The sequence below is a fragment of the Protopterus annectens genome, chromosome 1.part0 (genome assembly GCF_019279795.1).
Source record: "Protopterus annectens isolate FY-2018-M chromosome 1.part0, PAN1.0, whole genome shotgun sequence".
In the NCBI taxonomy this organism is placed as follows: Eukaryota; Metazoa; Chordata; order Ceratodontiformes; family Protopteridae; genus Protopterus; species Protopterus annectens.
The window spans coordinates 1,726,491,319-1,726,515,734 of record NC_056725.1 but is presented as its reverse complement, the minus strand read 5'-3'; the positions used below and the strand labels follow the sequence as shown (position 1 = coordinate 1,726,515,734).

Genomic DNA, 24,416 nt, shown 5'->3' with positions numbered 1-24,416 from the left:
GAAGATTTGGCCATGAGTAAGAACTATTATGTCTTGCTCTTAACCCATTAAGCTGTCTACATAACAAATTAGGTCATGGCTACAATTTGTCTCCCAGAAAACAACAAAGCATAAAGATTTCTCATCTTTTTTTGTAGATGATTTAAAACTACATAGTTCATCATGTGAGGAACTGAAAGCACAACTGCAAGTGGTCAACCCTTTTTCAGATGATATAAGAATGTCATTTAGTCTTGATAAATGTGCAAAGGCAACATTTAAAGCAGGAAAGCTGTAGCACCAAGAAAACATCAGTTTGGGACAAGAATGTGATATAAATGAACTTGAGCAAGATGGAGTGTATAAAATATTTGGGAGTTGATGAAGGATCAACAAGAAAACATGAGCAAATGTGAATAAAACTCAATAAGGAATATTTTAGAAGGCTTAAATTAATACTGAAAACAGCACTGACATCTAGGAACAAAGCCAAGCTATAAACCAATTTGCTCTTCCTGTCCTGACTTATAGTTTTGGAATGACTGACTGGCCCCAAATGGTGTTGGATAGGTTGGACAGGAAAACAAGAAGGATGTTTCATGCAGATCAAATGATTTAAAAAAATCAGTGCATACGAAGACTACATATTCCCCGTTCTGAAGGAGGTATGGGCCTGCTCAAAATTGATTACATGTATAGATCTGCAATCGTGGTAGTGCATACAAATCTGCTGACCTCACAAGATCCAAACTTAGTGAAAGTGTTGAAACATGGGGAGAATAAGTCTAAGATAACATCCATGCTTAGTTTAGCAGAAGTATATCGGCATCAAGGGGGGAATAGAAATTAAACTAGAAGTAAATAAAAATAAGGCAGCAACTGAATTTGCGAAAAATAAAAAAAAACAAAAGAAAGAATATAAGGTGAAGGATCAGATCAGAAGGCAAGAAATGTGGAAAATGCATAAATATAGCTGCAAGTATACAAAACTCTTGGAACAACCTCATGTCGATAAGGATCGAACGCAGGAATGGTTAAGGAAAGGTGAATTTAAACCAACAGATGAAAAGTTAATATTAGTGGCCCAATAAAGTGGACTACATACACATTGGTTTACAAAGTTCATTGAACATGTGGGAGAAACAGACAAATATAAGTTTTGTAAAACAGAAACAGTTGCACATCTTTTTGTTGGCTGGAATATAATAATGGCAGGACTATATACTGAAAGGCATAATAATGTGGTGAGACTGTTGCATTGGGGATTGTGCAAACGTTATAATATTGAAGTAGCTGAAAAACACTGGAAACATGAGCCACAGAGCATTAGAGAAAATTATGAAATTTACATCAAATGTGATCACCCATTACCAACAGTTCAAAAAATGGATGTGAGAAAACCAGCTATAGTAGTCCATGAAAAGAAGACAAAAGTAGTGTTGATCACTGAAACTGCTGCACCCAGCGACTACAGTGTCTTACTTACAGAAAAACACAGTTATAAGATACCAGGATTGGCAGGCAGAAACAAGGGCAATGTGTAAGAAGGATACCCAGACAGTTCCAACAGTAGTAGGAGCAACGGGTCTTATAAAAAAAAAGAAAATAATTTACAATTTTATTTTATATGTTACCAATACATGTAATTCCATATGAATTGCAGGAGGAGTCATTACTGGGCACATTGCGGGTACTATGAAGAGCACTTCTGGCTAACATCAAAGACTGAAACAATACTAATTTCATGAACTTTAATCATACTTTGACTTAGGAATGGGGTCCATTCCTATCATGGTATTAGAAACCCAAAAGACTTGGAGAAATTAAAAAAGAGAGGAGCCTGTCATGTTGAACTATAAGAACAACTGAAGCCATAAACCCCTAGTGCTTTTAAAAATTCTGAGGCTGAGGAAGAATTCTGCTTTGATAGGTTTTGAAAGTAGCTTTTGTATGCTACTGTTTTTTCAAGTGGGAAGAAGGCCTTCTGTAATGTAGTATCTATTATACAATCTAGGAAGACCACTTTGGAGGAAGGGATTAGAGAATATTTCTTTAGCTTTAGACTACCTTAGATTCATGGTCCTCTGAAGTGGAAGTTACATGAATTAAGCAATCATCCATGTAAAAATAGATGGAAATTCCTTGTATCCTGCAAAAAGCTATAACCACAGTCAGGCATTTTGTGAATACCTTTAGTACTGTAAAAAGTTCAGTTGGAAAAGAAGTAAACTGACAGTGAAAGCCCAAGATACAGCATGTTAAAAAGAAGTTATGTCTTACCATAATGTTCCATCTGAGTTGCTGATCTTCATCTGTCATCACTTGTGGGTTTGGTTTCGATCCTTTGGAACCGACTCAACCATTACTACAGCCCATGGACTCCAAAAATTCTTGAGCACAACTGTTACCCATAATGCTGTGGGTAGAGTACCTCAAATTGAGTTTGCTTATGATAGAAAAAGACCTACAGGTAATGAAGGAGACCACATCTGGACTGAAGGAATGCTCCAAAAGGGAACTTTTAGGTGAGTGCCCATTCTTCCAGAAAACCTGGCAGAGGGGAAGGAGGGAGGGAAGTCGATGACAAATGAAGCTCGACAATTCAGATGGAACGTTATGGTAAGACATAACTTCTTTATCTGAAGTTGTTGATCTTCAACCTGTCATCACTTGTGGGACAGAGTCCCCAGCTACTTGGAACCCTGGATGAACTCAAGGAAGGACACTCCTGAGCACCATACAGCTAAATGATGCTCTACTCCTAGAGACCAGATCTAATTTGTAATGAGTAATAAAGGTATGGGAAGACACCCAAATTACAGCTGCACAAATGTCTTTCATTGAAGGTTTTCACTGGAAGACAGTTGAGGTAGCTACTGTTCTAGCTGAATGTGCCTTTGGAGATACAGGTTAGGAAATACCTCTCCTTGTATACAAAGGAAATACAGTCTGAAATCCACTTAGCCAGGGTTACTTTGTTAACAGGCTGACCCAACTTGATATGAAAAAAGGAAAGAAACAGTTGGTCCGAGTTTCTAAAGTCCTTAGTTCTGTCAAGGTAGAACCTTAGTTGTCTGTGAACACATGGGTGCTGGAACCATAGAGCCATGGGGAGAAGGAGCCCCCACTTTTACAGCTGTAAAACCTGTCAGGAAAAATTAATGAAGTGGAGTTTTCACACTAACATAGATTCTCACAGAAACTAACTAAACTAGCTGTTCTTGTTCTCTTACTGCTTTGTGTGACAGGTGTTATGCTGCCACTGTTCCGTTGGTGCTGCCAGAGTCATGCCGGTAAGGAGAGTTTTGTTCCTTTATTTGCAGGAGTTATGCTGCTCCCGTGTGTGTGTGTGTGTGTGTAAAATGCCCCAGTTAGGTATACCTGGTGGTTAGTGTTATTCAGGCTCAAACAAGAGCCTGAATTCTCTAGGCATACCACCACTTGTGATTCAGGGAGTTGAGTCCATAGCTCTCCACTGTCCAGATTTTCACAGAATATTTGGCTCATACTTTTGGTCTGTTCCTCTTAAAATTTGTGTTTTTCTGGCAAATCAGTGAGAACTGAAAATGATAGCTCTTTACGTTTCGGTCTTCCTATCTTTCAGGAAACACATGGTAACATAAAATGCTTTATTTTAGCAACTTTCTAAGATTATACAAGCAATATTTAAAATGTATCCCTGGTTTTGGGCCTTTGTCCCCCAAACAAATGTTGGCTTTTTCCAGATTTCTTGTGCTGCGAAGTTGAGAGAGTTAGTTGATCGTCAAGTGGATTTTACAAGGAGCTGAGAGCTTCAGGGGAAGAGACGTTTAGTGCTGCTTATGCTAAGTCTGTGTGCATTGTTAGTAGCACAACAGGTAGTATACCTGCTTTTGATGCAGAAGGCTGTGGGTACTACTCCCACAGTATGCAGATGGATCGCAGATACAGTACTGTGTTGTACTTTAATGGGAGTGGATGCTACAGTCCTATGAATGTCCTCCTTTGGAGGAGTTACTTAGTAACTATGAACCCGTTATCAGTTTGCCATCCATTCCCCATTACAAAATTACTAGCTTAGCCTTTTTTAATGTAGCATAGGTAATTTATTTATTTAATTTATTCTTCAAGGGCAACAGGCACTCTATTTGTAGATGAAACAATGAAATATAAAGTTGCTTGTTAGCAGCAACCTCTTCATTAGTTACAGATCTCTTTAATGTGGAATTATTTAGTTGACTTACTTCTCCAGAGATTTTGCATATTTACTGACATTGGTGGATTGTAAATTTTCTGTAATGGGTAGTTTTGTCATTATTGGTTCATACATGTTATTTCATTGCTCACTAGAAGACTGTTCTACACTACAAATTTAAAACACATTCTAACAAGTGATGCTGTATTATACAAGGAATATAATTTAATACAATCAGTTTAATACAATTAGGAAGGTGAATCAAAGAACGTATACATGTATGCTTGCTCACAGGATGCAGGAGATCAAAACAGGGGAAGAGACTAGTCAACAATGGTGTCTCCCAGGGTTCAGTGCTGAGATGTTTTCTGTTTGACATATACATCTCAAAAGTAAAATGAAATACCAAAGGGCTTTGGCTGACTAAGTTTGAGATGACTGCAAGCTAGAAGCAGTTATTGAATCCCCAAATAACTTAACTATCATGCAGAAAGGTCTGTCCCAAACAATAGCTGGCGCCAGAATGATGAATTGAAACTAAACGCCAAGAAATACATTATCGTATCCTTTGGGAAGTCATCTACTCTAGGGAACTACCAAATTGACAATGCCTCCTGAGAAATGACCCAGTTGTTTGGCATTTGGGAACTTGTGGGTACAGTGACCTAACTTTTGACCAACATGTGCCCAGAGTCATAATAAAGTCTTTCTATATTGGACAGTTTATAAACAAATTGATTGTGACTAGATCTAGAGATGTTATTGTCCCCCTTTACAAAGCCCTCATTAGGTCAATCATTATATATAATGCCTACTTTGGCATGTATCTGTCCAGATCCATGCAACAACTGGAAGACCCACAGAGATACCTTACTAAAAGGATATAAATCCTAAAAAGTAGGTCTTGCATGGACCACCCAAAGATTTATCACTATATTCAGTATCCTACAGAGTGCTTAGAGGTAACGTGTCTGGCATGCAAGGCATCATCTCTGGACCTACTGAACATCAGCAAGTCAAATGGCATCAGAAATACTTAGTCCAGGTATCTAAAATGAATGTTGTGGAGAGATGGATATCTATCCGGAAGAGACTATCCATTCAAGTAAAACAAAGCTCATCCCTGTCCATATTCAAATGCAACTTGGATATAAGGATGGGTAATGGAAAATGTACTTCAGAATTACCCCTCATGGCACTAATGGACATAGGTAGTTCCTAAATGCTCTATCCCTTACATGGGTCCCCTCAAATTATCTACAGTGTGAGCTCATTTATTCTCACTAGGGCTAATATACAATTATGAGCCATGGGATAGATAAGACCAATCAGGAAATGTTAATTCAAGCACCAAAATGGAAATTGGCTAAGCTTAAAATGTCCTTCAAATGAACCTATGTTGTGGTAGTAAATAGTTTTAGATCACTAAATGCCCCTGTCACCCTCCGCCCCCCCCCCAAGTTTTCAACAGCTCCCAGCACCTCTGTTTGAACATCTAACAAATGTAATGTGTACTCCCCTTTGTTAGAAAATTTTGGGAAAAATACTGGAAGATTAATGCACGGAGTGCAGTGGTGGTGCAGTGGTAGCATTGTTGCCTTACAGCAAGACGTTCTCCCGTTCGATTCTCAGCTGGAGTGCCTTTTGTGTGGAGTCTGCATGTCCTCCCCACGGTCGAGTAGCGTTCGAAAGACATGCGTAAAATGGGCGTGCCTTCGCTGAAGGTTGGGCGTCGAGCTGGAACCTTGGCACCCGTAAAAAATCTACTGCCAATCATTAGCGGATCGAAGTTCCGCTGTGGCGACCCCTAACCAGGAAAAGCCAAAAGAAGAACAAACAACCTGAAGATTACTGCACTGATTAAGGTTAGTTTTAGACACAACCTTAGGCAGAAAAGATGGACTAGTCCTGACAAAACCTCTATCCTTGTGAATGTCCAAATATGGCGGCTTGGATGAGAGTGCTTGAATTTTTGAAATTCTTCTAGCTGAGGTAATGGCCACTAAGAATATAGTTTTCCAAGAAAGGAATTTCATGTTGCATGTCAGTGCTTGCTCAAAAGGGGGTTGTGTCAAGTTATGCAGCAGTAAAGTGAGATCCCAAGGAGGAGGAGGAGTAGAGTCCTTGTAAGGAGGCTTTAGGAGAAGGGTGCCCTTTAAAAAGGCTTTACAAAGTCTATTCGAAGCAAAGGAAGATCCCTTGAATCCATTGCGAAAATTAAAAATTGCTTCCAGTTGAACTTTATTCATGGAAGTGGAAGCACCATCATTGAAAACAGAGGCTAGAAAATGAAGAATGCCGTGTACTGGTGCTGAAAAGGGGTCGATGTGATGTACGGAGGTCCAATGAATGAATCTTTTCCATTTACTAGCATAACATTTGAGGACAGATGGTTTATGGGATGCTAAAAGTATGTGTTTAACTGGGGAAGAGACCATATCATGCATAGCCACTAACAGAATTGGAGATACCAAACTGTCAGCTTGAGAGTTGTAATGTCTGGGTGACTGATGCCCATTGGATGTGACAGGAGGTCTGGAGTTGGATCCAGAATCCATGGTCTTCGGACTAGGTGAGGCCATAGGTAGGGAAACCATTTCTGCCGAGGCCAAAAGGAGGCAATGAGGATGACTTTGCTCCTCAATTTGGCTGCTTTCTGCACAAATTTTGGAATAAAAGGGGTCAGAGGAAAGGCATAAACGAGACTAGGCGGTCAATCATGCAGAACAGCATCCCTCTGTAATTCCTCATCTAGGGAAACGAGGCAAAGTAGCTGCTGCATTTGTTGTTTGGGGGGGGGCAAAAAGGTCACAACAAGTCTGGCCCCATTCTCAGAAAATCCTTTCTGATACTTTTGAATTGAGGAGGTAGAAGGATACACCTGCTCAATTTGTCTGCTATCACAGTGGTCTTCCCCAGAATATGCACTGCAATCAGAAAATGGTTGGAGGAGATTGCCCACTGCCACACACTGAGGGCTTCTCGGCATAAGGGGTAAGAATTAGTTCCTCCTTGCTTGTTGATGTACCAGACCAGTGACATGTTGTTGGTCTGAATCACAACTGTTCCTAGAGGTAGAGTCCTGAAATGCTTGTAACACCAATAGTATTGCCCTCATCTCTAGAACATTTACATGCAGATTGGCCTCTGTTGGGGACCAAGTGCCTTGGACTGTCTTTCCCTGGCAATGACCCCCACTCAAGCTGGGAAGCATCCATGGTCACAGTGGCCTTGGGCTGAGGGGGAATAAATGGGCATCCTTGTTGAACTTGGCTTGAATGAGTGCACCACAGAAGTTCTGTTTTGCATGTGTCAGTAATTAATATTGGCAATGACAAGGGATGCTGGAGAATTGACCATTGAACCACAAGTAACCACTATAATATTCTCATGTGAAACCTGGCTAGGGGAACAAGGGTTATGGCAACTGCCATTAATCTCAGTGGTTGAAGAACCAGTATTGCAGGAACTCTCCTTTTCAGTAGAGTATGGACTTGAGTCTGGATAGTTTCCAACTGAGATGGCGGGAGAGATGCTATGGAGGTTCTTGTGTCCATTAAGGCTCCTGTAAAGGTTATATTTTGTGTGGGTTCCAGTGAGGACTTGTCGAAGTTGACTGTGATGTAAGGTGGTCGCATAACTGTAGAACCTTTTGTTTGGCTGTTAGTAGATTTTGCCTGGTGGTGGTGGAAATGAGCCAGCTGTCTAAGTATGAAAACACCAGGAATCCTTGCAGTCTTAAGTAAGCTGCTACTAACGCCATGCACTTGGTGAACACCCCGGGAACTGTGGTGAGACCAAAGGGCAGCACTCTGAATTGGTATTGACTAGCTCCAAACCAGAAGTGAAGGAATCTTCTGGAATGCCTGTCCATTTTTATATGGTAGTATGCATCCTAAAGATCTATCGAGCACATCCAATCATCCTTTCCTAAGAATGGAAGAATGGACTGAACCGTGACCATCTGAAATTTGTTTTTTTCAAACAGATTTGTTCAGAACACTGAGATCCAGATTTGGTCTCCAGTTCCCAGTCTTTTTTGGCACTAAAAAAGAATCATGAGTAAAATTTGGATCCTACTTGGTCTGGTGATACTTCTTGGATGACTTTTTTCTACCAGTTTTTGAATTTGAATGGTTGCTTGTTCCCTCTGACTAGGTGGAATGCCGGGGAATTTCTATGAACTGGGAGGAGACAGGGAAAAGGGAATTGAATAGTCTCTGGAAATGATCCTCTGCACTCAAGTATCATAAGTGATTTCTTGCCAGGCTTTTAGGTGCAGGGATAAATGTCCCCCGATTGCCCCCAGAGGTGGACAATCGGGCCTCCACTCAGAAGTGCTGAAAGGGTTTCCCGAAGAAGGAGTCTTGGGAACCCTGATGTTGTGGGCCACCTCTGCTGTGAGGGTGGAGTCTTCCATTACTGTTGCCCCTTCTGCCTCTGGGGGAAGTGTCACCAGGCATAGTTTGGAAAGACCCTTGAGATTTCCTGAACCACATTTGCCTCGTTCTTTGTTGGTTCCTAGAAAAAGGTCTCTGAGGAGTGGAAAAATGCACTCCCACCTAAGAAAGGGTTGTCCCATCCTTCTCACACCTAGTTAAAGTGTCTCTAACAGTGGGGCCAAAAAGGGAAGAGTCATCAAAATGTGCATTGACAAACAAAGACTTGAATGGCTCTGTTAAATTGCACAAGCACATCCACCCATGCCTCCTTATGGAAATGCCTGAACCTGTTGCTCTTGTCGTCCCTTTGGCAACATCAGCAATGAGCCTCATGGACAAACTGGAAATGGATGTCAGGGTAGCTGACTGAGAGGTGACTGAATCCCATATCCCTTCAGAGACAGCTCCTGAGAGAGTATCTGAGAGCTCCTTGATCAGATACATTTGCAGCCTTGTAAAATATGCCAGGTAGATCAAAGACCATAGGGCAAAGGTTAATGAAGCCTAAACCCGCTTCAGGAATCTATCCATCGCCTACAACTCCTTGTTGGGGAGAATGGATACAGGAAATTTCTTCCACTAGCTCCTTCGTAGTGGCCACCACTACCACCACCATGGCATCTACAGGAACACCCTTAGTCCAAAAAGGCTTGTCTTCTGTGGATGTAATGATTTTATCTTGTCTCCTGGGGATGGGCTTGGTAGCATTAGGGCCTTCCAAACCCATCTGGAGATCAATTTGATGAGCTTGTCGGTGGGTGCAGATACCCAGGAAGTAGATGGGTGGGTAAGAAAAGCCTGTAGGTACACAGATTCCTCAGTTGAAGGGTTGAGTGACTTCCAATCACCTCTCTGTTTAGTGTTTCCAAAATGTCTCCAAATAAGACATCATCAGGACATGATCTGGGGGACTCTTTGCCCTCATCGAAATCTGACTCTTCTGTGACATACTCTTTTGGAGAGCCCATGTGCTTCCTCTTGCATTATTTCTTACTTTCTCCTCCTCATGGGGAACATCTGGGAAGATTTCAGAAGAAGAAGAAGGGGTATCCCGCTGGGGAGCCTGAAGTTGCAGTACCAATTGTCCCTGTGAAGGAGTTGGTTGAAGCTCCAGACTTGAGGTGTCTAGAGATAGAGGCTCCAAGGAGGAATGAACTGACCTGGTACTGGAAGTAGCCAATGCCCTCTTCATGGCCTCAAAGGCCGACTTACCAGAAGAAAAAGGGTGCTCCGGTGCCGGAAAAGAAGGCCTCAATTCCATAGTCCCCACAGTCTGATGAAGCCCTCATTGAGACTAAAGTCAGACCTGAGCATATCTGTGCCGGTTTACTGAGGTGCTAAAACTGATCAGAAAACCAAGGAGTAGAACGGAACAACTCAGGAGTGACTGCCAAGCTGTGGCCCTGAGAGGACACTGATTCAGATACAACCAGAGTGCTCAAGGCAGCTGTCTATTCCAAAGAGAAAGACATTCAGAACTGACATGGTCAGTTCCGGGAAGCTTGGAACTGAAGACTCTAATGTCCCTGTGGAGGTTAGAGGAGGAGGGTTAGCAGAGTAAGTGGAAGGTGTCAGTCCCTGGCCTAAAGGGGTAGGAGCACATGGGGTGCCTGAGATGCCTTGGGCCTAAAGGATCTTCATCACTAACTTCTCCACGTCGACTTCAGTGAGACTCCTGGAAGAATGGATGCAGCCCACCGAGGGGGACTTTGGTCTATCTAAAAAGGGAGATGGTGGTCTGTCTGCAAAAGAATCTAGTGAAGCAGAATATTGTGTCTTTGGCAAGGATGTGAAAGGTTTGGACGTTTTTTTTCTGAGGCCGAAGAAGAAGTTGGAACCAAGGGAGCAACAGATAGTCCCAAAGAAACCTTTAGGTTTCTAGACAGGACCTAGATGTTGGCTCTGATGTCATTTTCTTTTTAGGGCTCAGTACCAAGGAAGAACTCAGAACAGAGAAAGCTCACTTCTTTACCTAAGAGACTCTAGAAGAGGAGGAAGAAAAAGATGATGTCCATCCAGATTTATGTCTTGGTTTATCCTGAGAACCAGATATGACCTCCCCAAAGGAGGAGGGAAAGAGACTTTTCAGTATAAGCTTGGTGACTAAACGCATAGCAGATAGAAAGGTCCTCTTGTAAATGAATAGGACTACAGCAATAGACACAGAGAGAAATCTGGTCAGAAAATGGAATTATATGACCACATTTAGTGCATTTCTTGAACCCAGTCTGACTTTTCTCTTTATCAGCCATCCTCGAGAAACTATAATGGCCCACTCACACACACTATGATGGGAAAAGAGAAGAAAAGGAAACAGAAAGATTTATTTTTTTATTTTTTTTGAAAAGTTACCAACAATGGTAACTAAAGACTTACCAAAGAGGTAAAAGAGAAGGGTAAGGGATACCAGCAAAGGTATAACAGAGCTACCTCATGGTAGTTAGGGGAGAAGAGGAGAGAAAAATATGAAGAAAAAAACTGCTTATATGCAACGGTTATACATTTTAAAAGATGCAATAGAGTTACTTAAAGGTTCAGAAAGATTTTGAAACATAGGAAAAGTTTAAATTCTTACTCTTAATTGGCAGGATAGACAGTGATAAGGAGAATCATAGCTGAAGCTGAAAGTGGCAGACGAGATCTGAGGTAATCTACCCATATGATTATGGGTAAGGTATGCGCTCAAGAGTTTTTTGGAGTCCACAAGCTGTAGTAATGGCCAGGTCAGTTCCAAAGGATCAGAAATGAACCCGCAGGTGATGACAGGATGAAGACTGACAACTTCAGATATAGTCTTCTTGTAGAAAGGAAAGTGTAAGTGAGAATCTTTTAAATCCAGAGTAACCAATTTGGGTGCAGAAGAGGCAATAGAGTTTTGAGGGTGAGGAACCCTCAAAAAGGTTTACAGTCTGGACAGGTCTAAAAATCATACTCTAGTCCGTTTCTTTCAGGGGAACTAGAAATAGTCTAGAATAAAATCCTTCTTCCAACAAGTGTGGAGGCACTTATTTGATCACTCCTAATATAAGAAGCTCTGAAATACACAGTGCAAGATGTTCTTCATCTTTGGGGACCTGAAAAATGCCTGAGAGGGTTGCTCTGTTATCCCACTGAAGCTTGCAATCTCTTTTTATGATGCTTAACACCAAAGAATCTGAAGCAATTGTTTCCCATAATGGGAGGCAAACAAAGTCTGCCCACAATTCTGGGGCAAGGGGATAACTGTCTGGGGTAGAGAAGATGAATGGTAAGGGAGCTGGAAATGAATAGTCAGGGCTTAGTTGCATGCTTGTTTTGCCTTGGGAGCCACTATGCCTGTTGCCTTGCCATTTTTTCTTAAAATGGTCCTTGCCTAACTTGCATTGTTTAGATTTGAATTGTTTTCTAAAGAAAGGACCTGGTTTTCCAAGACAGTCTGTGTCATATTTGGGTACCATCAAAAGAAAAAAAAAGTTGTTTTACCTTTTGCATTACTTTATTTCTCTCTCCCATCTTTTTAAAGACTTCAGCTGTGTGATCCAAACATTGCATCTTTATACAAAGGATCATTCAATAATTCAGCCTTGACATTCTCTAGTAGGGATTGGAGTCTTAACCATGCATATCTACATATGACAGAGCCAGTGAGAGCTGCTACAGATGCTGTATCAGTGGCATCTTATCCACATTTTATGGAATGTTTAGTAATTTGAGAGGCGGGGCCAAGATGGTGCAGAGGTTATCACTGTCGCCTCACAGCAAGAGGTTCTCCGGTTCAATTTTCGGCTGAAAAGCCTTCTGTGTGGCGTCTGCATGTCCTCCCTGCAGTTGAGTGAGCTTTAAAGACATGTAGGTAGGTGCATGTGTGTATGTGTGTGCCTTCTATGAAGGTTGGGCACCGGGCTGGCAACACGACACCATAAAAACACCACTGCCAATAAATCTGTGGACCGGTGATCTGCTGTGGCGACCCCTAACCAGGAAAAGCCGGAGGAAATTGCTAGTAATTTTAGAGGCAGAATGAAGCATTTCTAGAAGTTCTGATCTCAAGTCTAGGTTACAGATTTCAGAAAACATCTGATCTATTATTGTCAAAAATAGCTAAAAGGAATTTAGCCATGGGTGTCTGGCAAGTAATAGCCCTAAATGACAGGATTTCAGATACAAACTTTTGCACCAAGCCTGCCATAAGTGCAGATGTCCTTATCATTAGAATGAAAATTATTTTGTAAATATTTAAAAAAATTTAATGTGATCTGCATTCTTCTTATAAGTAACGTAGACATTACATGTAATATGTGCTATACTTCATCTAAGTTATATATATTCACATACATTTCTTATAAGTAATGTAGACATTATATGTAATATGTGCTATACTTCATCTACTCTTATACAGTGTTACAGTTTGCTTAACTATAGTCCAAACTTTAGTAGTGCTTAACGAGCTATTTGTACTGTTTTACTCAGGTCATAGCAGAAAAGGGTCAATAGACCCAGCCTACCTATCTGGAAACTGAATAGTAAAATAAATAAAATAAAACAATTTAGCTCCCTTCTTTAAGTCCACAGAAATAGCTGCAAGGTTGGCAACAAGTTTTTTATAAAGATACTTGTATGAAGCTTATCCCCTGTAAAAAGTCTGTTAGGCCTTTTTATTAGGTGGAAGTTGAAAATACGTGGGTTAGAAAAGTAGCTAAAAGGTTTCTTTCTAAGGCTTCTGGTAATGGAGAAGCAGACACAGTTTTACAAACAGCCACATGGAGGAAGTCAAAATATTTTCTCTGAGTGTCAGCAATTTCTCTTCATTCCCCTTTAAAAAAATCATCTTAGATATAGTCTCACTATATGAAATGTCTTCATTAGCAGAGTCAGCGGAAAGGGTTTTTTCCATATCTGATTCACAGTCAGAAGGAGAAAGGATCTGAGAAGCATAGTCCAAACCCTCTTCATCTTCAGAAAATCCCATTTTCTTTTTGCAGAAGCAGTAGACAAAGTTTGCCCATATGCTGTAAGGCTTAAATACCCGTTAACATTTCCTGAGCTAAAACAAACCACTTATCTTGAGTGATTTGAGAACATTTGTCTGAAGAAATTTGTCTTAGAGTAGGAAGTGGGAAAATGTGCTTTGCCTCCTGTTGTCTTTCACATGGAATGTCTGCCTTAGGTTTAGATGCTAAGGGATGTCCCTCTACAATGAAATCTTCAATATTTTCTCTAATGAGAACTTGATGAATGTTCTCTTTACCTTCTGCTATAATAGCTCTAGATTTGAAAGAACTCATCTTTGGATGGCCAGTGGGAAAACAGAAGGATGGTCAGTAGCAATGGACGTGCCTTTGACCAACTGTAGGCCACCTCAAAAATTTTCCATACAACTGCCAGTCAGAGAAACTGAGTAGTAGTCCAAAGACTGGGAAGATGCATCTTTGTGGTCAAAATTTGGGTATATGGGTGAATCTATATGACGTCATCACCATCTAATGACAATGAGGAATGTTATATTTTTCTTTTATTTTTTTTCTTCTTCTTTCACTTCTGTCATCATTGCTTAAACTAGTTAAGACTGCTTGACTTCTGTTAAAATAAAGAACAGATGCTGGACTACTTGCACTACTAATCTTTGTTGCTTGGCCAAAGCAGCATTTTGCTCCTCTTTAAAATAATGCTTGGCAAACAACTTTTAATCTATGTCTACTCGGGGCACAGCTAGAATATCTGTGGTGGCCTATAAAGGGGAAGACAAGAACCCTCTCTAGACTGTACCAGAACATATGCAAAGGTTTTGCAGGCTCTAGAATGACGTGTTCTGGCTCTCTGACAAGTTCCTGCACTTTTTTTTAATTCTGTAGTCTACAGTACAGATGCATACATTGTCAATGGTTTAATTTTTAGTACTTATAGCACTGGTGTCAAAAAGTTCTAGAACTCTTGTACTGACAACTGTGGAAGCATCCTTTTTCCAAAAAGCTTGAGGAGCACATGGGATTTTCTGACTTGCTAGCAACTGCCTCTTTTGGGGGGTGCTTCTATGGTTCCTCTTTCTTGCTTTTCTTTTTGATGACTAGAGGAAAATTTCAAAACATTTTTTTTTCTTTAGAATATTTGGACACACCTTAGAAGAAATGGACAACAGAAAACAATAAGTTCTTTAAAAACTTATCAAAAAGTAGACAAGTACAGGTATCTGTTTGACTACTACACAGTAAAATTTTACAAAGTACCAAACAACTGTTAGGCAAGTGGAACATGTGTGTCTATAATGCCTGCAGATGTGGAGCTTTCTTTATTGATACTGACTAGCTGTCTGGATACATAAGAGTTCAGCTTTGTAAAATGCAGATTTGTGCGAACAACCTGCCTGACCGCTACTAAAGAGTAAAGAAAGTCACAGTAAATGGCATGCAGTCCATGATGCCTGTCTGGACCTTTCTAAGCTTTCCCCCACACTGGGATTATTTAAAGCTCTCACAACTCAACATTAATCACAATTCAGTAGATAGCTTATTGGCTTGCTGACCAAACCCATACTGTTAAGGTCACAGATACCTGCTCTGGACTTCTATTTGCCTTATACTTCTCTGACATGAAAGCTAATACAAAGGAATTATGGCCAGCTAACTCAGCTGATGATTGCAAACCAGGGTTGGTTATCATATCTTATTTTGACACTGAAATTCTTCAGCAAGGGCTAGACTAAATAAAAGTCTGATGTGTTAATCACTGGCTTAGCCTCCATGCTAAGAAATACACTATAGTTTCCTTTAATAAACAACCATCACCACTACATACCATATAGCTAACATTACATTTAAATGTGACCCTGCCAGAGGTTTTGGGGTACTTAATTTAATAAATTCTCCTCTCAGCAGCACATCTGTCATGGTTAGAAAATCCTACTACTTACACATCTTATTCTTATTGGTATCCCTTTCATTTTCACAGAAACTATAGTACAATTTTTCCTCACTTATTATGCCCATCATTAAATATTATGCGTCCTTTGGCATACACCTCATGAAGCACCTAAACCAACTTGAAAGATCTCAACATTTCCTCTTCAAGATTATGTCAGGTCTTAGTATTCATAGCCATTCTGAAATACTAAAATCCCTTTCCCTCTATTTAGTTTTTACAGGCTCCTGAGAGGTGATGATCTCTGTTTAGTCTTCCATATGTGAACACTGCAATATTTGCACTCTTTCCCATAACCAAAACTATGACAGTTAGTACAGAGAATTAAAGCCATGAATTGTTAACAAACTACTTGCTGTAGTTGAGGGTTTGACTCCCTCATCCTACATCTGCCTACTATGTAATTCCAAGTAAGTTATTTAACCAGACATTGCTCTGGAGCAGTTGGGAAATTGGTCTAGGCTTTCTGGAAAACATGCATAGCAACTATCTATGATACAGTGGCACAACAAACACCAACTCTAGACACCTAAACCTACACCACTAAATTAAGAATATATGATGGCATGACAGGTGCTTAATTCAGCATATCTCCAACTTTCTGGAGCAGGCTTCCCTTACATATCAAATATTGATGGCTGGCTGGGTGAAAGCACATTTACAGTTAGGGTATGAGGGAATAATATACTTAATGGGAGAAAAATTATTAATCTCCTGTCTACATTAGATGATGTGTCTATGCTTCTCAATGGTCTCCCTGAATGTATGTGCAGTTCATACCTTTAATCAAACTATAACATCAAACGCAGACCAGCTTTACCCAATGACTTACAACAGTCTCTTACTACAGCACATGGAGTTCAGAAAGGGAAACAAGACGAGGCATAATTCTAGTCGCACCCATGAAACAAAAGAAGCTTAAGTGACCAGCTCAAAATACCACCATGCAATAAAAACAGGTCTGCTGGATGAAGAATATTAACAGCTCACTGCTTATAGACTCAAGCTTTACTTCCAAATATTACCATGGTGTCTGGATAGTTACAATAATTCCAATAATGATAATTAAGTAGCTTTATATAGAAAGTAATGAATATTAAACCTTCTAGGAGAATCTTTTAAAAGTCTGGGTACAACAGTAATTAAAAGTGCTATTATTAACGTACTGAGTGCTACTCAGTATGTCCAATTGCTAAGATTCCTGTACAAATACTTAAAAATAAATATGATTTATTTTAAATGTATTGAAAATGAGACATGAAGACCATATATTTCACCTGACGTACCATAAAAAGTGAGAAATACAAACAAAAAAGGAAAAGTTAATTTTAATTTTGTAGTCTGTTAAAATAAAACTTTCACTCACTCACCTCCAAAATAAAATAAATGAAAACAAATATTATACGTACTACATCATGCTTCACATATTATGATTTGACTACTGAATTTTTTTATTCTAGTTACCAACACAGTTTTCAAGAAAATTTTCAACAGGGTTCAATATATGATGATAACTAAGTAGTTTTAGTAGCATGCACATACATGCACATATGGAACATGCTAAAATGATTAATTCTGTAACTAGCCGTGTCATCAATGAAAATCAATTTCATAAATCAAAAACTTTAGTTAAAAATGCAGAAGTATAAGACAACACCATGCATATTCACTGTGAAATGTGTATAATGGCGTTTTGCTAATCAGCAAGCTGCTAATTGATACTTGAGTCATTATTTATCAAGCAGCAATGCTTCACTCAGACAGTGTTGAACATCCATGCCGGTGGCTGTGTGAAGTAATGACAAGATAACATTGACTGTAGAACAGGAGAAAATAACCTCCCCAATAACATTCTCCAAAAATACTAAATACATATGTAAACTACAAAAATAAATAAATAACTAAGTCATCCTCATACTGCAACCTCTATTTTAAAGCATACTGCAACCTAAGTACTGCAAACAGCTAAACTGGTGACAGTCATAATATCAAACTGGAAAGGGGAGGGACTTCAACTACACGAGTAAATGAAAAAAAAAAAACTCTTACATCTAAGTTTGAACCCAGAGTAGTGCATTTGCCAAGCTGGGATCAACACCACTACACTAGCAAGAAACATGCAAACTCCTGCTGCCTTTATTTACTTCTGCCAGTAGAATGGTGCAGCCTTACACTTTTTATCCCACTGTCAATGTTATCTTTTCATTATGCCAGACAGCCGGTAAAAGAAACAAGCTGAGGACCACTCCAATGAAATTTATTAAGTGTTTTCGTCTTGGATAGAGAGACATTTTCCGAATAATAACCCATACATAAAGTCAGTTTATATACCACACAAAAAAACATTCTGATTGGAATACCGATCATTTGCTTAATTGAACAACCACTTGAAAATTACACAAAATACCAATGAAAACTGACAAGAAAAAGTTTTAAAAAATGATAAAATGATTAAAAGATACAACTAGATACATTAAAAACAATCAGTCGTGATGCTTTTGATATTATTTATAAGGCTGCAAGAAATACTAGTTTTATATAGCAAAGGCAGCTTTGAATTTTAAAATACTACTAATGGAAAGCAAGTCATTTAGACCTGGATACATAGTAGCGTTGGTCTTAAGCTGCCATTGTAATTCTTTTAATTCAAGAAAATCCTCCATTAATCCACCTCTCTGTCCTAGGTCCACAATATCAATGACTAAAAATTTAAAAGAATGCTGTTCATATTTACATGTATGCATGTTATTTTAAAGATCAGAATGGTTCTAGTTGGCTGAACAAACCTAGATTTTCAATCCCTCACTTCATCCAATGGTCTTTATTTTTGACAAATTGTTTGAGTTTGAAATCTGGATATAGACTACGAAGATGTGTTGAAAATTCAAACCTAACTTTTGATGAAGCCTGTTTATTAAAGCAGATTTGCAACAATGTCAATCTAAGGGTCATGAAACCTGATAAGGGAGGGGGGCTTATAATTATGAAGAAGAATGATTATAATAACAAAATGCTTACACTTTTATTCACTGACACCTATGAAGAGCCAAGTGTCAATGAGATGAACATCTCATCATAAAACTGACTTGTTACTGGAAGACCTATTTATTAATGAACAGATTTCCCCCTTTGACTATAGTTTTTTGCAGGTTACAAGTCCTAGGACTCCTATGATTTTTGGGATACCAAACATTCATAAGGTCCTTACTGATATACCTTTTAGACCCATTACTGATGTGAAAGCCTCAAAAATTTTTATAACTAAATTTGTAGGTTACCATAAAAAGAATTTGTTATACAGACACCCTTACCGTCTTAAAGATTCTTGGGACTCTTTATCCAGGATTTCCCATGATTTATATACGATTGATCTAATCTTCATAACCACTGATGTTAAAGCTCTTTTTTTCCTGCAATTCTCCACACTATAGACATTGAATGGTTTTATCAATATTTGTATCAGAATTCAAATTTTGACCACAATAAGGTTCTAACTTTAAGAACATTAATGGAGGTGGCACTGGAAAATCATTTTATTGTGTTTGAACATCAGCTGTTTAGACAAAAGAAGGGTGTAGCTATGGGGGTAGCATGTGCCCCCATTCTTGCCAATATTATGCTTGCCCATTGGGAGACTAATTATGTATTCAATACTGAGTAACATTAAGTCTTGGTCTCTTTATGGATGATACCTTGATGACAATATTTTGGACGGGCACCCAACAAAAAATAGAACAGTTTTTCAAATATCTTCATATTACGGCTGATTTTTTTAAATTTACCATGGCCTCCTTTGATAATCAGGTTAAATGCCTAGATGACACTATTTTAAGAACAAATTTAAAGGCAAATTTGATTCTACCACTTACAGAAAGCCTACGTATTCTAATACACTTTTACATTTTAAAAGTTGGCATCCTCTCCATCAGAAAAAAAAATCATTAGTTAAAGACCAGCCTGTTAAGCTGGCTGGAATGGTGTCTGATGACCTAGTATTTCAGAAACAATGTAGCCTATTAAAATGTATGTTGGAAAAAAGGGGCTACCCTGATCCTTTTTCTGGATGATATTTTTTATGAGGTTCCTCTAAAGAGAGTTAATGGTTATTTTGCCCCTTTATTGGGTTTAAGCAATAATTCTATATTTCCATCAAGAAATGATAGTGAAAATATGGATAGCAACAATTTTGGGAAGGCACTCATCTTGACTTTTAACAGAAATTTCTATGACATCAGAGCTATTATAGAAGAGAATTGGAGTGTTTTTATGATTGACCCAGAATACACCAAAGTAGTGGAGTAAGCTCCATCTGCTGTATATAAGAAGGATTGTTGTTTGAAAAATTTATTGGAGAGAGAAAATAATTTTAGTCAGGAAGGGAGGATGGTAAAATGTGGTCACTGTACAAGGTGTAAATACATTTATGAAGTAAGTAGTGTGCAGCTTGTTAATTTTTGGTGTGATAAAACTAGGGAAAAATACTACTGTAGCACAAACGCTGTGGTGTATCTGGCTTTGTATCATGATTGCATGTGTTTTTATGTGGGGAAAACAAAAAAGAGTTTTAGAGACAGACTCTATCAACACAACTATGATAGAAAGAAAAAAGAATGCCCTATATAGACATACATATGAATATGAACAACATTCTTTTAAATTTTTTAGTCACTGATCATGTGGAACTAGGACAGAGAGATGGATTAATGGAGGATTTTCTTGAATTAAAAGAATTACAAAGGCAGCTTAAGATCAACACTGCTGTGTACCTTGGTCTAAATGACTTGCTTTCCATTAGCAGCATTTTAATATTAAAAGCTGCCTTTGCTATATAAAACTAGTGTTTCTTGCTAGCATTATAAATAATATCAAAAGCATCATGACTGAATGTTTTTAATGTATCTAGTTGGTATCTTTTATTTGCTTTGTTTATTATTTAAGACTTTTTACTTGTCAATTTTCATTGGTGTTGTGTAATTTTCAAGTAGTTGTTCAATTAAGCAATGACTGGTCATCCAATCAGAATGCTTTTTGTGTGGCATATAAGCTGACTTTGTGTATGGGTTGCTATTCTGAAAAAGCCTCTCTATCAGAGACGAAAGCGCTTAATAAATTTCATTGGAGTGGTCCTCGGCTTGGTTCTTTCTTTTTCTTTAATAGTCGCCGATCTGGACACTCGACCCTGTCTGAGAGATGAATCACAGCTTGAATTAAAATGAGTCAATAGGAAGTTAGGAAGCCTTGCTAATTACTTATGTTACATTATCTTCACAGTGGATTTATAGAACTGGTGAACTTTAGGCCAAAGAAAATACTTAAACGTTGCTACGGAAGTAAAATGGCAAGAAATCAGAATAAATCAAGCGAAAAATGCAGTGTTAGTGGAAGTGGGTTACATTTATTTCATCTTACTCACATCACTGATCTATAAAAGGAATATTTTTCATAAGATCATAAGAATTACAAAGCAACCAAGTCATATGACTATTTATGCCTTGCTGTCATTCATCTTCTGACTAAACCCCTTCTCTACAGGAGGGTCAGGCCTGCCAATCCACAGGTAAATTTGTAAATAACCAACCAATACCTGAGTTTTTGTTACACGGAAGATAAAGTATCACACTACTTGATATGCATTAGGAGTCTCTTCCAGAGATGGGGAAAGTGTTATGCAATGAATCTCTCTCTCCACCTAATTTTCTTTATCACTTGGTGAAGATTTAGATCTTTGGTTCTAGTACCTGTGGGACTATTGGTTTTATGGAGATAAAGACGGTCCAGAACTCTTGGGTCCCTAACAGCTCAGAAGGCATGGCATAGATCTCCTCTCAGGAGTGTATAAGATATAGACTAATATACAATAATAAAACATCAGAAGGGGTCAAACATGATATTTCCATGAAGTATGGCATCACTCATTCTACTGTAAAAAAAATGTTCTGGCTAGCCATCTTTTACTTGGTTATTAAAGGATATAATTCTGAATAAATGCATGGTATTTTTGTCTGAGCAAAACAAATGCAGATGTAATATGCTTTCTATTTCTCGTAATAAATATGCATTGACTTCTAAACAACTGCATGTGACAATTTTGCAGTTTAGACACATTTGTATAATTTGTTTGATAATGAAATACCATGACAAATTATGAATGTCACAATATGTGATTTATTGTATTGCAATGAAAAATACTCACAGAATGAAGCCTGTTGTTCACTGCCTTAAATCCAGGTACTCTACCACCAAGAAAATTACACACCATATAAAAGTAAGAATTTCCCCATTTCCTTGATTTCTTTATTAGTAAATCATTGTGCACACATCAGACCAGAAACAGCCAAGTTATCTCCAAGTGAAGAAAATTAATGAGGAAGTAGTGAGCATTGATTATACCAGTAATTTCACTATCGAGTTAGTGTTGCAGAGAAACAAGCCATTTTATTAGGTTTAAAACCAAAGCTATATTTATGTTCTTCCATACCTATATCGTTGGCTAATGTCTTGGAAAGCTGCTTGCTTATGATTCTCACTAGAAACATTGTAATACATAAATGTAAAAACTAGGTAAATACCAATAAAAATGGCAAGATGTAATCGGATAAGACGTACATTTAATAAAGACAAAATACTGTACCCTTTTCTATAAAATGAGCCATTTTTTGTTCATCCTCAGAATTGTAAGGAGAGCCAGAACCTATATACATAGCAAGAATACACAGTAAATACATAATTAACCAACTAAATATCTGCACACCACTGCGACAAGAAGATTGTAAATTACCAATGATCTTTATGGGTTAGAAACTGCAGACAACACTGTAGCATGTAACAGAAAGACAGTCTCTCAAGTGTTGAAGTTTTACAGCACTAAAATCATGAGACATCTGTGACAGAAAAGTCAGAAGCCATTTGTAAAATGCACCTTGTTGCTATGGGGAAACTTCAGATCAGTACCATCCTACAACCATTAAAAGTTCTTAAGTTCAGTTATATGAAATAGATACCATAACAGTTGATCTTCGAGACATATTCTTGCAGTAGCTGAACAGTAAAAACATGTTAGCAGAGACTCTAGTACCAAATGTGTCACAATCTGAATCATGCACCACATGACAGCCACACATGCTATCAACCTTCGGCAGGTATGTCAGAATAAGCAATAATACCTTCAATAATTTTCTACCAAATGTTTTTCAGTAAGCATGTGTTGCTGAATACTGCAAAGATATACATATGGCTTGCTCACAAGATATACAGTTTGGATTTCCTGCATCTCTAATTAACACTACCGTGAAGTCTTGCATGTACCCATTGCACTCCAGAGGAACACAACATGGCAATTCATTGCTACAGTACCACAACTCAGAGCTGTACTGTTAATATGAGCAAGTCACATAACTGAACTATCAGAACTTGAGCTGATTTTCCAACTAGGGAACAACAACATGGCCAGATCTCAGTCAATGAGAAGCCCCCCAAACACATAAGCAGGTAAAAGAGGGAAGAGATATAGCAGCACTACAAATATAAGATAACCAGGCAGACTACCACTTTCTGGAAGAGTGTCTTAGGATGTAACTTTTCCAAAAGAGAATTTTACTTCAGAGTCCACATTCAAATTAGTGTTTACTAAATTCATGTACAAAAGACCATCTTGCTGTAGCACATCTATATTCAGCCATGATATTACAAACATGCTGATTTGGAGACAGCCCTGCTGAAGTGGCATCCCAAGTGCTCATCAATGTTGACAAGTAATACACTTTGGCAGCCACTCTGGAAAAAGTAACACACTGACAGCCACTTTGGATGCTGGTGCTTTGTTACTAACTGTGCCCTTGAAAAGGAAACAACTGTAAGCACATTTGAAAAGCTTTTTCATTTTCTAAAAGGAAAATGTAACCAGCAATGGATATTTGGCTTACAAAATGGAGAAAAAATATTTCTATGAACTGAATGACACCTGCAACCCTAACTATTTAGGAATAAACCTGATAGCATTTAAGAGTGAAATTCTATCCTTCTGGAAAGCTAGATGCAGCTCTTGTGGCATGTCTTTCTGAAATATGTCTGGGAAACAAGACCAATTTCAAGAAAATACTTTTCTAGAAAATATACAAAGACAGGCTTGAAAGCAAACAATTTAGGTCTATCCGATAAGAAACTTGGGTCTTATTTGGAATATATTTCAACAGAGGGCTTAAAACGTATACCCACCCGAGTAAGACTTTTCTGTTACCAGAGATTTCCACTCTTGTCTGTATTCAAGTTGAAGACAGCTATGCTATTTAAGTCAGTGCCTTCCTTTCCTGTCCAAGCTAAAACTGAAAACGCATGACAGTTAAGTAACCAAGCCTGGGTCTAAGATATAATAAGAGTCCTGTATGAACACAGAAAGGGCTACCAGTAAGGAGCCTTTATAGTGGTCTTCAATTCAGAAAATAAAAAAAGTTTCCACTTTAAAAACGTGCTGAATACAGTTTTTTCCTGCATGCTTCTATGATATGCAGCAGTGTAGGCAGACTGGAGACCCTTGTAATTCCAGAGGATTCCACAGGTAAACAGGACAAGAACAGAACTGGAAAGATCTGAAGATGATATGCAGAAGTGATCTGAACGTCTAAATAACAAAAACCTTCCTAAACCAGAAAGAGAATAGGTTATTTTAGTGCCAAGATTGGGAAGAAGGAATTATGGCTGATATGCAGCACATTCAATGAAAAAAGAAAAAAAAAAAAAAACAATCAAAATCATCTTAGCTTTATCCAGCTGCAACATGGGTAGCATTCTTTGGAGGAGTGGAAATGCAGAAAGTATACAAAATGTTGTGACTTCACAAAGAAGAAAACTATCAAAGTTCCTGTCCCTAATGTTAGAAAATAAGGTGTAACAATTCTTATGCATTTTATTTATAAAGTGTAAACAATAGT

The 24,416-nt window shown here is 38.5% G+C and overlaps 1 protein-coding gene across 2 annotated transcripts in view; it reads right to left on the bottom strand.

Moving 5' to 3' along the window:
• Window positions 1–24,416, bottom strand: part of STXBP5 (syntaxin binding protein 5) — a 3,006,986-nt gene that overhangs the window by 398,420 nt on the left and 2,584,150 nt on the right. For both annotated transcript variants that reach the window (XM_044068842.1, XM_044068850.1), the window contains exons 20-21: window positions 22,121–22,180; window positions 21,968–22,015 (exon numbers count right to left, since the gene is read on the bottom strand). In XM_044068842.1, the coding sequence (XP_043924777.1) occupies window positions 21,968–22,015; window positions 22,121–22,180 (108 nt within the window). The remainder of the gene's footprint in view (window positions 1–21,967; window positions 22,016–22,120; window positions 22,181–24,416) is intronic.